Source organism: Podarcis bocagei (assembly GCF_964188305.1).
Source record: "Podarcis bocagei genome assembly, chromosome: 11".
In the NCBI taxonomy this organism is placed as follows: Eukaryota; Metazoa; Chordata; class Lepidosauria; order Squamata; family Lacertidae; genus Podarcis; species Podarcis bocagei.
This window is the reverse complement of record NC_138136.1, coordinates 47011299-47030431: the sequence shown is the minus strand read 5'-3', so window position 1 is coordinate 47030431 and position 19133 is coordinate 47011299. Positions and strand designations below refer to the sequence as shown.

General features: G+C 45.2%; 1 protein-coding gene across 1 annotated transcript; it reads right to left on the bottom strand.

Annotated features, from left to right (window-relative positions):
- C9 (complement C9) lies at positions 1-18268 on the bottom strand. The gene is made up of 12 exons (XM_081212939.1): positions 18117-18268; positions 16723-16813; positions 14411-14555; positions 13425-13572; positions 12698-12836; positions 7974-8198; positions 6196-6436; positions 5122-5247; positions 4190-4371; positions 2845-3073; positions 1476-1664; positions 1-160 (listed from the first exon to the last, which is right to left on the bottom strand). Exons 1-11 carry the CDS (start codon positions 18191-18193, stop codon positions 1498-1500), a joined length of 1770 nt encoding a protein of 589 aa, XP_081069065.1. The 5' UTR covers positions 18194-18268; the 3' UTR covers positions 1-160; positions 1476-1497.
- Positions 18269-19133: the final 865 nt, after the last annotated feature.

The following is a 19133-nucleotide window of genomic DNA, read 5'->3' as shown; positions in this document are numbered from 1 at the left end:
AGAAAGAAAGAAAGAAAGAAAGAAAGAAAGAAAGAAAGAAAGAAAAATTAACACCAGGTTCCAAGATTTCCTGGCTTATCTTTCAAATCTCTTTGGCTGCTTGAACTTTGCTGTGGAGATCCAAGGGTCATTCCAGTTGTGTCGTGTTCCTATCAAACACCTGTGAAAAGACACACAGTCAGCTAGATCAACTAACCGGAGAATCTTCAGTGCAGAAGCGGCCGGTATAATGCACAGAGATCCCCTATGTTTGCAATGCCAAAGCAGGCTGGCAACTTCCAGATAACTTGAGATTGACACCATAGTCAAAATTCTGCACATGTAAGTTGCTGCAAAGGTCACATCCACTCCACACATTCAAAACACATTCAGTGCACGTTTAAAACACATGGCTTTCCCCAAAGAACCCCGGGAACTGTAGCTTGGTACGGGTGCTGGGAATTACGGCTCCACAAAGGGAAATCTATAGTTTCCAGAATTTTGGGGAAACCATGTGTGTTGAATGTGCTTTAAATGTACGGTTTCGATGCAACCTATGTAGTCAGTGGGCAAAACTTGTAAGGGCTCTTCATGTGCAGAGTGGATGGCTCCACCAGGGGATGCTGTTGGCTGCCATCCCTCTCTCCTGCACGTGGTATTTTATTTTTAAAAGCCTACATTGCATGATATCAGGTAAGGGGCAAGTGGCTTGGCTGAAATGGCTTTGAGAGTCAAATGTGAAGGCCTGGGAGGTTTCGCTAGAGGCTGGTTTAGGGCAGTGGTACCAGTTTCTCCGCAGGGACGCGGGTGGCGCTGCGGGTTAAACCACAGAGCCTAGGACTTGCCAATCAGAAGGTCGGCGGTTCGAATCCCCGCGACGGAGTGAGCTACCGTTGCTCGGTCCCTGCTCCTGCCAACCTAGCAGTTTGAAAGCACGTCAAAGTGCAAGCAGATAAATAGGTACCGCTCTGGCGGGAAGGTAAACGGCGTTTCTGTGCGCTGCTCTGGTTTGCCAGAAGTGGCTTAGTCATGCTGGCCAAATGACCTGGAAGCTGTACGCCAGCTCCCTCAGCCAATAAAGCGAGATGAGCACTGCAACCCCAGAGTCGGTCACGACCGGACCTAATGGTCGGGGTCCCTTTACCTTTTACCAATTTCTCCACGCTGGGCGCAGAGCTGAGGGCAGGGCGTTGCAACTATGGCCTTGCATGGAACTCTGCTGAAATGTGAAAGACCCAAGTCTGCCCCTGGCTTCATGAGGGAGGCCTATGGGCTCAGGGTACCCCACTCATGACCTAGAAGGTAATTTGCGGTCGCCCTGTAATAACCACAATAAAAAGTCAACATTGTGCTAACACAGATGTTCTGTCAACACAAGCATTTCTGCTTGTCCAGTGGAACAATCTTACCTCTCCTCTTGCGTACTGATCTGGGGGATTTTCCTGCCCTACCCAAGTTGGACTTCTATTTATTACACCCACTGAGTAACTACAAACCTGCTTGGCGTCTTTTACACCATTATTTAATGTCAGCAGCACAGTAGCCCAATTCCGAGTCAGCTCCTGCGCAGTCCTTGCCCCCACGAGCCTCAGGATTATTACACTGCCTTCTCCGAGTGCGTTCTCCTTGCACACAAGCCGACCAGGTAGACCAGCAGCTCCAGCCGCCATCGGTGCTAGTTGCGACTGAATTAAAGATTGGAGTGGAAAATATTTTGAGTCTTAACATCAAAACAAAAAACAAACAAACATACACTGCAATTACTTCGATATTGAAGTAACTGCCTTTGTGTCTGTAAGCCCAAATGGTCATCCAGGGTGCAATTTGGGATAGGGGTGTTTCTTAGGTGGATAAGGAATCTCTGCTTCCACAGAACAGCTACAAAGGTTGTCGTTTTAAGTGAAGATCTGGGCAGGAGAGGAATGCTTAACCCTTCCCACCACTTGTTCCTTTCCCTCACAACTCCTCCCCCAGGGCGCTTTTCTACCTGACACAATAGCCTATGCCTCTGGAACCCCAACTTCTCTGCTATAATAATAATAATATTTTATTCATACCCTGCCCTTCCCGGTTCAAAAACCGGGCTCAGGGCAGCTAACAACAAATTTAAAACACTTAATTGTAAAAGCAGCATAAAATACAGTATAAAAACATGAATAACAATAAAAGTCAAAAATCAATTTAGGGGAAATAAATAAATACACATTAGATAATCCCCAGGGCTAGCTGGCTGAATTGGTCCTACTTGGGCCAGCGAGGAGGCCAGGGGAGAATTAGCTGTGGGGTCTCAGAGCAGCTAATCTTCATAAAAGTGGAGGGGGAGGGAAGAGAAGGAAATTAAAGATCAGGCCTGATGGAAGAAGGTTAAATCCTGAAGGGCCCTAGTCTCATGGGACAGAGGATGGGACAGGTCGGAGGATAGTCTGACTTCCTTAGGGCCCGGGACCTCTAAACTATGGTTATTCATGGACCTTAAGGTCCTTTGTGGGGCATACCAGGAGAGGTGGTCCCGTAAATATGAGGGCCCTAAGCCTTGTGTACTAACCCTGCTGCTTTCCACCAGTTTTGTAGAGTTTCTTGGTTCCAGGTTTAGAGATGTGAAGGCCCAGAGAATATCTTGGTGAAAACTATATTCTTCATAACACCTGCTTTTCTATGCAAAGGGGGTTTTTTTTGCAGGAGTAGTAAACTATGCAATTCCACTACCCCACATCTTCAGTGGCATCGTCCAGGAACAATTCCATCACTGTTTGTATGAGCAGAGCCCTAGTGCAGGGTTAGGTGGGATAATGGCTTTATCTTCACAGCTCACTTGTCCTGAATAGAATATGGAAATGAACCCTCAATTCTTGATCTATTGCTGACCTGGTGAAAAAAACGCTGAGGGTATCTGGCAGGCTTCTCCCTTGAAGTAAGGGGTGCATCCGCATTCACACCTTCCATTCAACAGCATGACAGTGCCACCATTTTGACAGGGCTGGCATTTGCAAACACTATATTCAGCAACGTAGTCCTCCACAGCTCGGTCGAGATTCTGCCTCTTTACAGTGGAGTTGGGTAACGTCACTGGTATGAGAGTAGAAATTGGGTACGGCTGCAAAGAAATGCAAATACCTTAATCCAACTTGTTACAGCAGCGGTATTCTTTGGGCAAGCATGATCAAAGCTTCCCTGACATTTGTGATAGCCTCCTCTTAGCTACTCTGAGTTCTCTACCATGTGAGGAAAGGGTGTTCTCAGGTAAAACAGAGTCTTGGACAGAAAAAGTCCAATTCCTTCACAATATCCTAGCACGGAAAGCACCTAAAATTCCTCAGCTCTTATTTGCAGGTAAAAATTGTGCTTACCTTGGAAACACAACACGTGCCTATTCACCTGCCATGGTTCAGCAATAAATAAAGGTCATACATTTGAATGTATTTTTAATCTTTGTTGAAAGCCGCCCAGAGTGGCTGGGGAAACCCAGCCAGATGGGTGGGGTACAAATAATAAATTATTATTATTATTATTATTATTATTATTATTATTATTATTATTATTTCCACCTTCTACCTGCCTTGCCCCACCCTCTGGCCCTGGGTCTCCGCATAAGGAAGCTGTGCCTGGAGGAAGAACTGTGAGGGGAGAGACTCCATCAGGCAAGGCCTCCTTCCACCTGCCTTGCTCCACCCTCCAGTCTCGGCTTCTCATTTTGTATTGTATTATGTTGTGCACTGTGGTTTGCTGTTGCTTTATTGATTGGAGTTTAGAAATTACTTATTGTAACTGTTGAGTGGATTTCTGTTTAATTTTGAAATGCTGATATTTAATATTATTCTATATTGTTTTAATGAATGCTGAATGTTATTTTATTTGCATATTGTATATTGTATTATGCATATTGTCTTATTTATATGATGTTAGCCACTCTGAGCCTGGCTTTGACTGCTCTGAGCCGCTCTGAGCCTGGCTTTATTGTGGTCGAAAGCAGATGTTGCCACACACACACTCTTACATGTGCACCCAGCACATTGCACACAAACCAAGGCACTTGGTCACCAACTGCAGCAGATCCAAGATGAGGAGGAATGGCATTTATTACCCCTCCCTGCTCATAAAATAATAGATCTGAGGAGAAGGGAAGGGCAATGTGCATCCTCACCAGGCATGAGCCATGTCTGCTCTCCCACATACCAATATGCACATCAGTTTAGGAAGAAAACCCTCTTACTTCGTATTGTATCACTGTGGGAGCATCAGGGAGCGTCGCTGCCCACTGGACATAGTCTTCCACATCAACGACGCTGTGACCTCGCGACAGCTTTTCCTTCAGCCTAACCAGAACTTCAGTCTTCCCTCCATGAACGAGAGATATCACATTGTGGATAATTCCGCTGTTACTGGGGTTGTCCTCTGCAGAGGAAAGAAACAGGACAAGGATGGACCAAGGTCCCTCGGGATGTTGTCTCACCATCATTCTGACTTTCTTATGCAGACAAACACCTGGAAGGGCCCAGAGCAACAAACAAATCCCCCCCTTTTTGCCAAATTCATGACAACATATATGCTGTGGGACACTCAGATCTGTGCTACTGTGCAATCTCCTTTTTAAAATATCTTTTTTAAAAAAAGTATTTGATTAAATTTCCACAAATTTCACATTGTTTCACTACATTATAAATTTTTATTTGGTTTTATCGACTTCCCATCCCATTTTCCATGGTTTTTTTTTTTTATTCCACCCCTTTGCTGCGCCCTTTCTTCCCTCTTTTATATCATAACCATAATGCAATAAATAGTTCAAATCCTGCTCGTGAATTCATCATATTATAATATTTCTTTAATAATCCAAAAAAGGCTTTCATTGTTCCATAAAACTGTCATTGCTAAGTTCTCTTATTTTAGCTGTTAAATTTGCTGATTCAGCATAGTCCATCACTTTACTTACTCATCTTTTAAATTTCTTTTGGAATGGATGATGTAAAGATAAATGAGTTCTGAAAGTGCACCTCCTTGCCACAGGGCCACCTTTGCAACAGGGGCACATTTGCCATCGCCAGTGCCAGCTTGGATATGAAATTTTCAGAAGTGGGTGTGCCCAAATATATAGTCCCCTTTTTGTGTATTTTGAACATAAATCTTTAAATATATAGATATATTTACCATTTCTAATCTTGCTACTTTTGCAGTCTTTCCCTTTGTTGGTATGCTTGACTTCAAATGTGCCAGCTGTTAAACCAAAATCTGTATTGTAACCCAGGCAAGCTTTTATGTCTTCGACGGTGACTCCTGCAAAGAGTTAAAAACAGACATTCAATAAAAGATGGAAGGAGGGAAAGGCTCATTAACAAATTTCCTGAACCATGAAATTATATTCGGAAAGGCAATCAAGTTGTACCCATAAGAAAAAGCAGCAAAGACTTTTTAGTTTTCATTTATGGGTGATATCCAGTCATGTCATAATGACTATGGGTAAAGGTAAAGGGACTCCTGACCATTAGGTCCAGTTGTGGCCAACTCTGGGGTTGTGGCACTCATCTCACTTTATTGGCCGAGGGAGCTGGCATACAGCTTCCAGGTCATGTGGCCAGCATGACTAACCCGCTTCTGGCGAACCAGAGCAGCGCACGGAAACACCGTTTACCTTCCCGCCGGAGCGGTACCTATTTATCTACTTGCACTTTGACATGCTTTCGAACTGCTAGGTTGGCAGGAGCTGGGGCAGAGCAACGGGAGCTCACCCCATCACGGGGATTCGAACCGCCAGCCTTCTGATTGGCAAGTCCTAGGCTCTGTGGTTTAACCCACAGTGCCACCCGCGTCCCTGTCATAATGACTAATGCCACATTTTTTATGCTTTTCTCGCCTCCTGTCTTTATATTACATTAGTCACAATTTTGCAATTGAGGACTAGTCTAATATAAGAGTACGCATCACAGCTCTTGTGATGGAAATTCCAGCTGTGCTAATACATCAAAGGCAACACCAGCTGATTGGTTTGCTAGTTTCTCTACAAGCAGTGACTTTGCTTTAGGCTGCACAAACAGACCAAATAATCACTTATTGGTTTGGATTGTTCCTTTTGTGATAGTTTATTGCCATAGAAATTGGTTATGTAAAAGTATGTTTGCTAGTTTGGTTTTTTGGTCCATAGTTCAGTATTATTATCAGAGAGGGTAGCACCCAGCCTGAATTGGATTGGAGCATAGCCTCTGAAATTAATGAAACAGTTCCTACCTTCACTTTTCATTGTTTGGTTGTCCAGTACATACAGTAGTTCATATTTCCCACCAACCGTTCCCTTCTGTGCAAAATGAGTTCCGTGCATTTCCAAAAATTTAAAATATTCTCCCTTGTCATATGCACTGGGCAGATATTTTACATCTTCAAGGAATGTGTCGGTCAGGCGGACGTCACGCCTTCGCATTTGAAAGGTTCCCAGTTCGATGTTTCCTTTCACGTGAAAAAATGTTTGATGCTGTAATGCAGAACGACGGGGTTAACCTTCTGCCAGCGGGAAAACGAGAGGACCAGATGTTCTCCCATCTCTAGGGTGACAATGTGTCCAACATTATGGAGGGAAGTCTTCCTGTTTGATGGCATCCTCCCTTTGGAAAGGATCTCAAGCACTATTGTTCTGCAAGTGGGTTAACTTGTCGGGGGCTTGACTCCTTCTCAAAATTAAAACATGCAGTGCTCAATAAGGGTAGCATGTTAGAATGCTGCCCCAGAAGTCACACCTACCAACCATCCCTATTCGACTTTCCTCTTTAAAGCAGAACAGTTGAAGCTTCTACTGCCTCCCCATATAAACTGACCTGGACCCTGCAATCGCCATCAGAGGCCCTTCTTCATATGCCTCCTCGAGAGCAGGCCTTTTCTGTGGTGGCTCCCACTTGTGGAATGTTCTCCCCAGGGAGGGTCACCTGGTGCCTTCTTTACATATCTTTAGGTGCCAAGTGAAAACGTTCCTCTTCCCCCAGGCCTTTGGCCAATTAAAGAAACTATGGTCCTTTAAACTATGTGTGTATGGCATGGGTAGGCAAACTAAGGTCTGGGGAACAGATCCAGCCCAATCGCCTTCTCAATCCGGCCCACGGACAGTCCAGGTATCACTGTGTTTTTACATGAGTAGAATGTGTCCTTTTATTCAAAATGCATCTCAGGGTAATTCTCTGGGGCATAGGAATTCGTTCATTTTTTCCCTTCAAAATATAGTCTGGCCCCCCACAAGGTCTGAGGGACAGTTGACCGGACCCCTGCTGAAAAAAATTGCTGACCCCTGGTATGGGTTATTGTTTTCATTTCTTATTATGGTTTGTATTTTTATATTGTAAATCACCCTGTGATCTTTGGATGAAGGGTTGTATAGAAATTGAATATCGCCTGGTGAAGCTTCACTAGTGAATTTCCGCCTACTCTACAGTTATCAAAGGCCCAAAGTGGCAGGGAATTTGTTTTCATTAGACAATTTTGCTGAGGTTGTTCAGTTTCACATGTATCCCTTCAAAAAACCTGTTGATGTCATCTATATTTTGATTGTTTCATTGTGTCTCCTTTTTAAAGAAAGTCTGTTTTTATTGCTTTTTAAATAAATATTTTATACTGTTAAGGAAAACACACACAAACGTATCTTAAGCCGTATACAGTGGTACCTCAGTTTTTTAAAGTCTCAGTTGACGAACATTTCGGTTTTCAAACGTCATAAACCCGGAAGTAAATGCTTCAGTTTTCGAACACGCCTCAGAAGTTGAACATGCCATACAGCTTCTGCTGACTGAAAAATCCTGAGGCCTAGCTGTCGGTTATTGAGTTTTCGGTTTACGAACATTTCAGAACTTGAACGGTCTTCCGGAATGGATTACATTCAAAAACTGAGGTACCACTGTACAAGTTTTGCTAAATAAATAAATAAAACACTCCTAACAGCGTGCTAATATCAAGTCCCCCAAATAACACAGAAGGGTTCTCCATTTTGGGTTTGTTTATTTATTTGTTTGTTTAGGATAGCTTACCTTTCCTTTAGAATCCTTTAAGAATTTATGTAGAGTTTCATTGGAGGATGCATCTATGTTCATGCTCAAACTGAAGCCGGTGGATGTGCCATTTCCTACCTCTGTAGGCGTCAATTTGAGAGAAAAGCTAGAGTGAGCAGAACTATGCCTTTCGCTGAACATTTCCTTTACTGCCGACACCTGGTTCTCGTAGACTTCATTTCTAAATCTTTTGTCTCCTTTTGTCTTAGAAAGAGAAAAAAAATATATAGCAGGCAATTTAGTAGGCAATCTGCCTGGAATATATGCAGCCCAATGGAAGGAATGGTTTTCACTCTCTAACATTAGAAACTTAGAGCCAATAATTGAAAATGTACGGCAGCAGATTCAGGACAGAGAGAAAAGCGTATTAATTAAAATAAAGTGCATTCATTCATTCATTCATTCATTCATTCATTTTGTCCCCACATTTTCTCTGAAAGTTCATTCTATCTATCTATCATCTATCTATCTATCTATCTATCTATCTATCTATCTATCTATCTATCTATCTATCTATCATCTCTCTCTCTCTCTCTCTCTCTCTCTCTCTCTCTCTCTTTCTCTCTCTCTCTCTCTCATCTATCTATCTATCTATCTATCTATCTATCTATCTATCTATCTATCTATCTATCATCTATCATCTATCATCTATCATCTATCTATCTATTATTTCACACCAACTTTATTGCTTATTTGTTATTATTATTAATTTATTAATAGCTTTCTAAACCACTGTCTCAAGGCAGTTTGCACATTGAATAGTTAAAAACAGTTAAAAACACACTGAAAAGCCAAATACATTTAAAATGAGGCTTAAACCCTAACAATTGGACACTTGTTGTAATGACCCATTTATCCGGCTGCAAAAGCAAATATAAGCAAAGGCCAGCAGAGTGGGAGAGAAATGATAAATAAACAAACAATCAATTCCTGCCACTGGCAAGTTAAAAACAAGAGTTTTCAGTCTGTATGAGTTTTAACAAAATATTTAAAACTAAAATATATCTGTAGAATCATGGGCATCCCCCCAGTGGTGGAAAGAATAGGTTGGTTGCCCTCAGATCAGCCATAACCCCCTAGATTCCAGCATCTGTAATACCTGAGATATAATACAAAATGTGCCAAAAAACCTTTTAGCCATAGCAATGACTGACGTCTAGCTCATTGGACCAAAAGAAGACAAGAGCGAAACACCCATTGTCTAGAACTTCTTGATTCATTTTTAAACCTTTTATGCTGCTTTTCTGTGCTGGAGAAGCCTCACAGAAAACAATACACCTATCCAGAGCTTTAGTGTGGCAGTGATTGGCGATTAGGGTATCAGCTCAAAACACAAAAGAATTAATGATGTTTCAGAGGTCTCATTTCATGCGAAAGTGACCCTTCGGAGTTTTGATACCATTGCAGAGTTGTGTATGCAAGAGTGTGGTTATCACAGCCTTAGAGCTCGGCAAATTTGCTCCCGCCCCCTGGATGTGTTGCACAGCTCTTTCCCCCAGCTGTTCACATCAGCACAGCTTCATTAATGTCAGATTCATTTCTGTTTGTGTATGCACCAGGAGGGTGGCTGACAGGGCAGGGATGTCTTTACCTTAGGCAAAGGTGCTCACCCCTTTGTTTAAATTTAATTTCATAAAATGTACTGTCAGAGCTGCTTCCAGATCCGAGCTCACAGAGGATCACGCTAGCCAGCGTTCACTGTATAAAAGTCTTTATTGATTTACAGTTTCCATTTCCAAGCTGCAGCGCGCAACTCTACGTCTTATAAGCTAGACCGGCGAAGCTCCGTCTGAGTCCCCGCCTCCTGTACACCAACTTAATACCCTAGCCTTACTCCACCTTTTCCTCCTGACCGTTCTTCTCTGGGTCCCTCTGCCCCCCGTGGTCTCTTCCTTCCGGGACTCTTCTGACGCTGACCCCCCGGACCCTTCTGTCTCCTTGCGTTGGGCTTTAGGACCTGGCTCCCTTTCTGGGCTGCTTACTGTGCCGCCTTCCTGTGCATTTGAACTTGGCGCGCGCGCCCAACCTCCCACTTTCCGTTTGACCGTTTCTTCTCTCTCCGATGGAGGTGTGGCCACTCCTGACTCATGTCCTCCCCCCTGCGGCGAGCCGCCTGATCCCGATGCCTGGCGCCCTTCCTCCCCACTGCGCTCTGTTGGGGATGTTGGCCCCAATTTCCAACTGCTGCTCTCTGAACCCCCTTTTGTCCCTTCTTCCTGGGGTGTCCCCCTAAGCTCCCCCCTTGCTCTGGTCACTGGCGCTCCTTTCTGTGAATCTTCCGATTCACTGGAAAGACTCGGAGATCTCGGGTCGTCGTCATCGCTCATCTTTCCTTCGGACTCCTCCCCTTCACTCTCTGTTTCCTCCCTTGCCCTCGCCTCTGCTCCTGAACCCCTGACATCCATCCCCCCCTCGAAGCCCCCCTTCCCCCTCCCCTCCTTCAGGTGTGGGTGCTGGGTGCTCCATCGTCATGGGGGCGAATGCCGGACACAGTTCGCTTCCTGTGGCGGGCATCCAGCTGAAGACTTCCGGTTCTTCCTCCCTGCGTTCGTCGACGACGGTCACCTCCTCTTCCATCTCTGTGCCGCCGTGCTCGAACCCAAGATCCTCCCCGAACACATCCACGTCCATCTCTGCATCGGTCGCTCCCGGGTCCGTCGCTCGAACTGGACCCTCCAGCCACTTCCTGCGCCACTGCTCCTCTGGTCGATCATCCCACCAATACGAGGGTTCTGAGGCAGATCCCGAGGGTGACCCCTCCGGGGAACGCGTCTCCAGTGTCGGTTCCTCGTCTGAGTCGAACCCCCGGAACGTGCTGGCGGAAAGCGTGGGTGTGAAAAGCCAGTCGTCGAAAAACTCGGCTGGCATGGGCCTGTGCGGGAACAGGGCATGAAACTCTTCTTTGAGCAGAGGTTCCTCCAAAGCGTAGCCTGGCACCCAGCTGTTGGCACTGGCTGGGGTGCCCTCTCTGGCGAGAAGGTATTCTACCCCCTCTTCCCCCCATCTAGAGTCCAAAATCTCTGTGACCTCGTTGAGGGGCTCCTCCTGTGGTACTCCGCCCTGCTCGGTCCCCCTCCGGAGCGGACTCGGTGCCATTCCTGGCTCCTGAAATCTGTGAGGAGCCTTGTAGGGAGTGAGCACCAATCTGTGAAACACCAGATGCATCCTGGATCCCTCCGGAAGTGTGAGCCGGAAGGCCACCGGGTTGACCTGTGCCTCGACTTGGTAGGGCCCCAGTTGCTTATGCCCAAGCTTCTTCTTTGCCAACGATCTGGCCGGCACTGCGTGGGCTGCCAACCAGACCCAGTCTCCCACTTGGATCTCTTCGCCGACCCGCCTGTGTTTGTCCGCTTGCACCTTGTATGCATGCTTAGCTAACTCCAGCTGCCGCCTGCCACGCTGCCCCTGCAGGTCGTCACAGTGGATGGCAGGGAGCTGCTAGGGGGGCAGGTGGTGAAGCAAATGCCACCAATGGTGATGCAACTTGGAAATCACAGGGAAGTCATCAGTTTTAATGTCACCAGACTGTCGGACACGCCTATTGTCTTGGGCATGAGTTGGCTGGACAGACACAGTCCGACGTTGGCTTGGTACCAGCGGCAGCTGGTCTTCGGCTCATCATATTGCGCTGAACACTGCATTCTGCCCCGGCAGGAGGGAGAGGAGGAGGAGGCACAGCTGCAGCTGGGGACGCTGCAAGCAATCCCCCACAAATACGCAGGATTTTTGGAGGTTTTCTGCGAGAAGGAGACGGAGCTTACTGTCAGAGCTGCTTCCAGATCCGAGCTCACAGAGGATCACGCTAGCCAGCGTTCATTGTATAAAAGTCTTTATTGATTTACAGTTTCCATTTCCAAGCTGCAGCGCGCAACTCTACGTCTTATAAGCTAGACCGGTGAAGCTCCGTCTGAGTCCCCGCCTCCTGTACACCAACTTAATACCCTAGCCTTACTCCACCTTTTCCTCCTGACCGTTCTTCTCTGGGTCCCTCTGCCCCCCGTGGTCTCTTCCTTCCGGGACTCTTCTGACGCTGACCCCCCGGACCCTTCTGTCTCCTTGCGGCGGGCTTTAGGACCTGGCTCCCTTTCCGGGCTGCTTACTGTGCCGCCTTCCTGTGCATTTGAACTTGGCGCGCGCGCCCAACCTCCCACTTTCCGTTTGACCGTTTCTTCTCTCTCCGATGGAGGTGTGGCCACTCCTGACTCGTGCCCTCCCCCCTGCGGCGAGCCACCTGATCCCGATGCCTGGCGCCCTTCCTCCCCACTGCGCTCTGTTGGGGATGTTGGCCCCAATTTCCAACTGCTGCTCTCTGAACCCCCTTTTGTCCCTTCTTCCTGGGGTGTCCCCCTAAGCTCCCCCCTTGCTCTGGTCACTGGCGCTCCTTTCTGTGAATCTTCCGATTCACTGGAAAGACTCGGAGATCTCGGGTCGTCGTCATCGCTCATCTTCCCTTCGGACTCCTCCCCTTCACTCTCTGTTTCCTCCCTTGCCCTCGCCTCTGCTCCTGAACCCCTGACATGTACGTTTACCGTTTGATTGTGGAAAGCCTTAAAGCGGTTTACCAAAACAATAAAGCAACAATATTATTGGTAAACAACAACATTTTTTTAAAATAAAAACCTTGGCTGGAGACAAATTAGCAATGGCTTCAGGACTCCAGTGGAGTCAAATGCACACTCTACACTTTGCAGAAAGGGGCTTACATCATAATTGAGCACAGCAACGTTCCATGGCTTGCGATAGTATATTCCAGTATTCCCATCGCGGACTCTGTCACAGACGCCATTGTAAAACTCATTGTAAAATGGGCTTTCCTTCGGTTCCATGCCCAGAATGTTGACACTGCAACAAAATCACACAACAAACTAGGGTCTTCCAGGGTCTTGGTCACTTAAAACCTGCTATACCATTCAAATATACAGTTGCACCTTGGTTGACAAACGCCTTGCGACTTGAACGTTTTGACTCCCAAACGCCGCAAGCCCAGAAGTGACTGTTCCAGTTTGCAACCGTTCTTTGGAACCCAAATGCCCGACGTGGCTTCCAGTTGGCTTCAGGAGCTTCCTGCAGCCAATTGGAAGCCGTGCCTTGGTTTCTGAACATTTTGGAAGTTGAACGGACTTCTGGAGTGGATTCCGTTCAACTTCTGAGGTACAGCTGTAATTCATGCTTACTACAATGGAGGGCAAGCTAGCTATCATAGGGAGTGCTGGGCACGTCACATGGCATACAGAGACCTGCCCTCTAACAGAGCAGAATGGCCATGGTACTCATGAGGAACAGGCAAGGGACCTGCTGCCACTGCTCCTCATAATATAACAGTGTCCGCCACGAGAGGTAGGCATCTCAAATTGCCTAACGGTAGGGTCGGCCCTGCCAGTAGATTTGCTACATCTCCCATCATTCTCCCAAGAACTTCCCAGAACTTACCCACGGCCAGCTGTTCTTCCAACCTCTGATACATCAATTATACGGTCACGACAGGGTGCACGAGGATCACCTTCACAATTGTCTTCGTCGGAAAAGTCTCCACAATCATCTTCCGTATTACACACCAACCTTTTCTTTATACAGTGTCCTAAGTGTAGAAAGAGGAACTGTATCTCTAGCTGTAAGCAGTTCTTATTGCTCTCAGTCTTTTGGCTTGAACCAAACCTAGTTGGGTTTCCCCCAGTGCCACTGGGGGATTTTTTGACCATAAAGGAAATGAAAACCTGTTTTACCCTTTCGATGTTTAAAAAATTGTCACTGTGAAAATGTAGACATTAAACAAATACAACCACACACACATACGTATAATTGTCCTTTGAGGATGAGGGGTGGTATAGATGATGATGATGATGATGATAAAAGACAATATCTTGATTAGGAGTGACAACCAAACCAGCAAAAATGTACAATACCAATTCAGGAAACTATGAGCTAATTTTCATGTTACTTGATTCCAGGAAAAAACCCAACCTGTTTCTGGGAGTGAAGTGACAACATTTGGTGTAGTATACCAACATACAATTCTTTCCTGCTGTTTGCATGGGGGGTGGGGATCATTTGGGGTGGATTTGCTAAAATTTGAAAAATCAGTAAAAACATAAACTGTTGTGTGGCACCATGTCCTCTGGTGAGAATGAAAATTAGGGCAACATTGGCCAAAAAGCCACAATTACACAACACGCTAGGGGTGAGAGGAATGTTAGAAAACAGAAGAGAAGCACTGCATTACAATCAGGAAAACGAGCTCAACATTTCCAGGTGAAATACGCACCAGGTGAATGCGTATGAGAAGGGACTTCCGTAAGAGTATTTCAGAGAGCTGCTAAATCATGACAAGATGGTGCCTTGTAATGGGCAACTAATGATCTCCCGTATAATCCACCGTGGGAATCAGTTTCAAAGAATAATGCAAAAGAACTGCATACCATTTTCACACATGAAGTCATTGCCACAATCTGGTAGCTCTTCAGGGCAGGGGGTGTCTGGCTGGCAGAACTGTCTGTCTCCCAGAGCTTCAATACATGGCTTCCCTCCATATTGACCAAATCTCACAACGCTCCTCGAGCGATACTTTAGAAAAGAAAGGAAGAAGAATTACAGGTGCTCAAAAGGACTGGTGTGGCTGAGCAGCCATGAAATGATGTACCGGTACATTCTTTGCACACGCCAAATAACTTTGACGGAAACTAAGCGGGAGGTTGGGGGCGGATTATGCACAAAATTAAAAGGAGGCCTACTCATCACATCTCCATAATGGAGTCTCCATTCTTTGGTGCTTTGATCAAAAGGCATGCGTGGTTAGAAAATACCAATGACTACTTTTTCTACAATGCTAATGCCTGAAGACATTTTGCTGCTTAAAGCAAAGGACAAGATGGAACCTTGCCCCCATATTCACATTCAGAAGGCCACTACATTTCCGAGCACAATTCAAAGTGTTGGTGCTGACCTTTACAGCCCTAAACGACCGCGGCTCAGTATACCTGAAGGAGTGTCTCCACCCCCATTGTTCAGCCTGTACACTGAGGTCCAGCTCTGAAGGCCTTCTGGCAGTTCCCTCACTGCGAGAAGTGAGGTTACAGGGAACCAGGCAGAGGGCCTTCTTGGTGGTGGCGCCTGCCCTGTGGAACACCCTCCCATCATATGTCAAGGAAATAAACAACTACCTGACTTTTAGAAGACATCTGAAGGCAGCCCTGTTTAGGGAAGCTTTTAATGTTTGATATTTTATTGTGTTTTTAATATTCTGTTGAGAGCCGCCCAGAGTGGTTGGGGAAACCCAGCCAGATGGGTAGGGTAATAAAAAATAAAAAAAACAATAAAAAACAATAAAAATAAATTATTATTATTATTATTACTGGACTGGGAGTTGAATTTTACTTCAACAGTGGCAAAGGGACAGTGTCCTTTGGCACACTTGAAGGCAGCAGACCAGCTCAAGGAGCACAAGGCAAACTTCCCTACCACTACCTGTCACCCAGTATTTGCTGCCTGAGGTGGCTGCCTCACCTCGCCTAACGGTAGGGCTGTAGGAACATACAGACCGTTGTACACAGAAACCTTCTAAAAGTATAGTGCAGTGCACCAGTAGGTGGCACTCTTTATTCTACAATCCACCAAATATACGCTGACTACATTGCTGGATAATTTGAGGATAGGACTGGAACATCGGGTTTGGGAAAGGCGCATGCATCACAGAGTCTAACCCCTGTGTTGGAAGAATGGCAGACGAAGCTGATTGACTGTATGGGACTGGCAGAAATGACTGGCAGAATCCGTGACCAGGGAGAAGAGTCGGCAGAAGAAGATTGGAAAAAATTTAAGGACTATCTACAAAAAATATTGTAAAATTAAGGAATGTTGAATGATGTTGGATTGAATTTAAGGGGTTTCAAGCTGTAATTATGATAAAATGATTTTCTTTTTGTAAGTAAGAATTTAAAGCTACAACAATGCAAGAGGTCGAGATAAGGATTTGCTGTATAAACAACTCAAACTGGGTATACAAGAAGGGGAGGTACGAGGAGGTCGGGGAAACAAGTTACAAGAAAATAAGTTGTGAAATTTATGTGTTTTTAATATTTTTATGTTGGTTTTTTCTTTTTGTTTGTTAAAAATTGGAAACTTTAATAAATATCATTTTAAAAAAACCAACAGAGTCTAACCCCTGTGCTGAGGTAAAAATATCAACAGCCCTAATAATTTGTACTGTTGTTCCGATTCAGATTACGGATGGCGCCACTAAGTTCATTGTTATCCAGTGGCTTTACAAAGTCAGAAAACTAAACAAGCTACCCCCTGCCCCCCCCAAGTCATGAACATTTACTTTACTGTCAGGAGTTTGAAGTTACTGAGTCGCTTCTGGGTTGAAGTAAGCAGAGACATCACCAGTTATGATAGACCACAATATAAACTGGAGCTCCACAAGGTGTGCCATTGCCAGAGGTCCGAACAAATTCAAATTCATGGAGGATAAGGCTATCAATGGCAAGAACTAGTTGCCATTGCTACTGAATCCCAGGGGCTGGGAATTGCAGGCGGGGGAAGTGCTCTTGTGCTGGGGTGCTGCTTGAGGGTTTCCTGCAGGCATCTGAGTGGCCACTGTGAGAATAGGATGCCGGACTGGACGGGCCCCTGATCCTCAGGCTAATCTTACATTCTTATCCCTAAAACACATTGTTGTTGTTTCAAACAAAAGCCTCCTGGGCTAACTATCAGTCACAAACCCATGACTTACTCTTTCCTTCGCACATGCATTGCATGGTCCCCATTCGCTCCAGCGGCTCAGCAAGCAATCAATGGGCCTGATGTCCACTTCTCTTCGCTCTCTTAGTACAGAACAACAAGATGCTTTTATGCAGTACTATTCAGTAAACTAAAAATCAGAAGCAATGTTATTGGGGAAGGGGGGGAAATAGGCCCCATACTGGGAAAAGACATCACCAAACGAGAAGATAAAAGGGACATATATTTGCATATGCTGATTTTTATGGACACAGAGGCAAAGGCAGAAAAATTTACAGCCTATCTTGCTATAGTGGGGAAGCCTGCGACCATGAGGTGACTTGACTTGGTGCCTTCTCAGTTTGCTCTCCACGCACTCACCGCTGATGGAGAACTTTAAGGTCATTGTTCTCCTTTCTTATGATGCTTCTGTCTTTAAAACTAGACTGGGCAGTTGAAAATACAGGACTTTTTATCACCCCAAGAGCCATGTTCCTTCCTGGGAAACCTTACAGTGGATCTTCCTTTCATGTTTGAACTGGAAGTCACTCCCACTAAAGTCATTGGGGCTGATTACAATCTAAGCATATGCAGAACTGCAGTCTCATATACTACCTTGATGCTGAAATTGGAAATCATTCAGATTCGCTAACTTCAGGCTCCAAAGAATAATCAGAGCAAATTCTACATTTGCTGTGGGAAATGCGACACAGGTTTTATTTTATTTATGTATTCATTTTATTTTATTTTTTATTTTATTTTTTTAATATTTTATTAAGTTTTATCAATAGAAAAATTCAGAAAAATACAAAAACAGAAAAAAAACAAAATTACAAAATACAAAAATACAAACATTAAACACAAAAAAGAAGAAGAAAGAACACATATAAAAGAAAACAAAACTCCCTCTTTTTTTGATTTCTCATCTTTAGTTAACTTATTTTCCTGACTTCCTCACGCCTCCCTTTTTTGTATCCCTTTTAAAAATTAGTTCAGCAAATTCATATCCAATTTAGCTTATCTATTATCAATCCCATCTTACATTTTACCTTGTTGCTAGAACCCCTTCAGTTCATTTCAACGTCATCAGCATTCAAAAATTTTACAATGTTTCTATAAATAAATTTTAAATTTCCTCCAATCTTCTTCCACAAGCTCTTCTCCCTGGTCTCGGATTCTGCCAGTAATCTCCGCCATCTCCATGTAGTCTATTAGTTGCATTTGCCATTCTTCCAAGGTGGGTAACTCTTGTGTCTTCCAGTGCTTTGCAACAAGAATTCTTGCTGCTGCTGTAGCATACATAAAGAAAGTTCTATCCTTCTTTAACACCGATTGGCCAACTATGCCCAGGAGAAAAGCCTCTGGTTTCTTCAGGATATTTATGTATTCATTTTAAAGTCCACTTACCTTTTCCTCCCTGGTGAGACAAAGCCATTTGCTCCTAAGATGCACAGTGCCGCTATAAGAGGCAGAAAGGTTTTCATGGTGCTGCTGTCGACTGCGACACCAAAACCGTAGCACCCAAATGGGAAGCTTTTTGTCCTTTCCTTTTTGTTATTGATTAGCAGAAAAACAAACAAAAACCCCTGCCAAAAGGAGGCAGAGCCTGCTGCTGACTTTCGGGAAGCAGCCTGGAGTTTGTTGACAGGGAAGAATTTGGAAAATCAGCTGGTCTGGGCATTCCCCAGGCAGAGAGAAGGGTAGAAGAGAAAGCCCCGGCACCTGTCGTTCCTCTCTCCAATTCCACGCATTACACAATAGGGCAGTAGCTCAGGGTCAGAGTGTGTGCTTTGCATACAGAGGGTCCTGGGTTCAGTTCCTGGCATCTCCAGGTAGGGCTGGGAATTCCCTGCATCCGAAAACCTGCAGACCCACTGCCTGTAAGTCAGCCTGGACAATTTGGATCGGGGGGGGGCACTGATTTGCCTTGATGTAAGGCAGCCCCTTACGTTCTTATGCACAAAGTGGGAGGGGGGAGAACAAAGCAGCACTGTTTTATTGTAAAAGCAAAGCACATCAGGAACCTTTGCAAGAATGCGGAAAAAATGAACGCAGTAGGCACACCCAAAAACAAGTTAGACCACTTAACTGGAGCATTTCACAAGTTCCTAGTGCGGCACCAGGATTATCAGTTACCGTTAAGTGCTGACCACCCTGGGCACCCAAGACAAAAGAAGAAGAAGAAGAAGAAGAAGAAGAAGAAGAAGAAGAAGAAGAAGAAGAAGAGGAGGAGTTTGGATTTGATATCCCGCCTTTCACTCCCCTTCAGGAGTCTCAAAGCGGCTAACAATCTCCTTTCCCTTCCTCCCCCACAACAAACACTCTGTGAGGTGAGTGGGGCTGAGAGACTTCACAGAAGTGTGACTGGCCCAAGGTCACCCAGCAGCTGCATGTGGAGGAGCGGAGACGCGAACCCGGTTACCC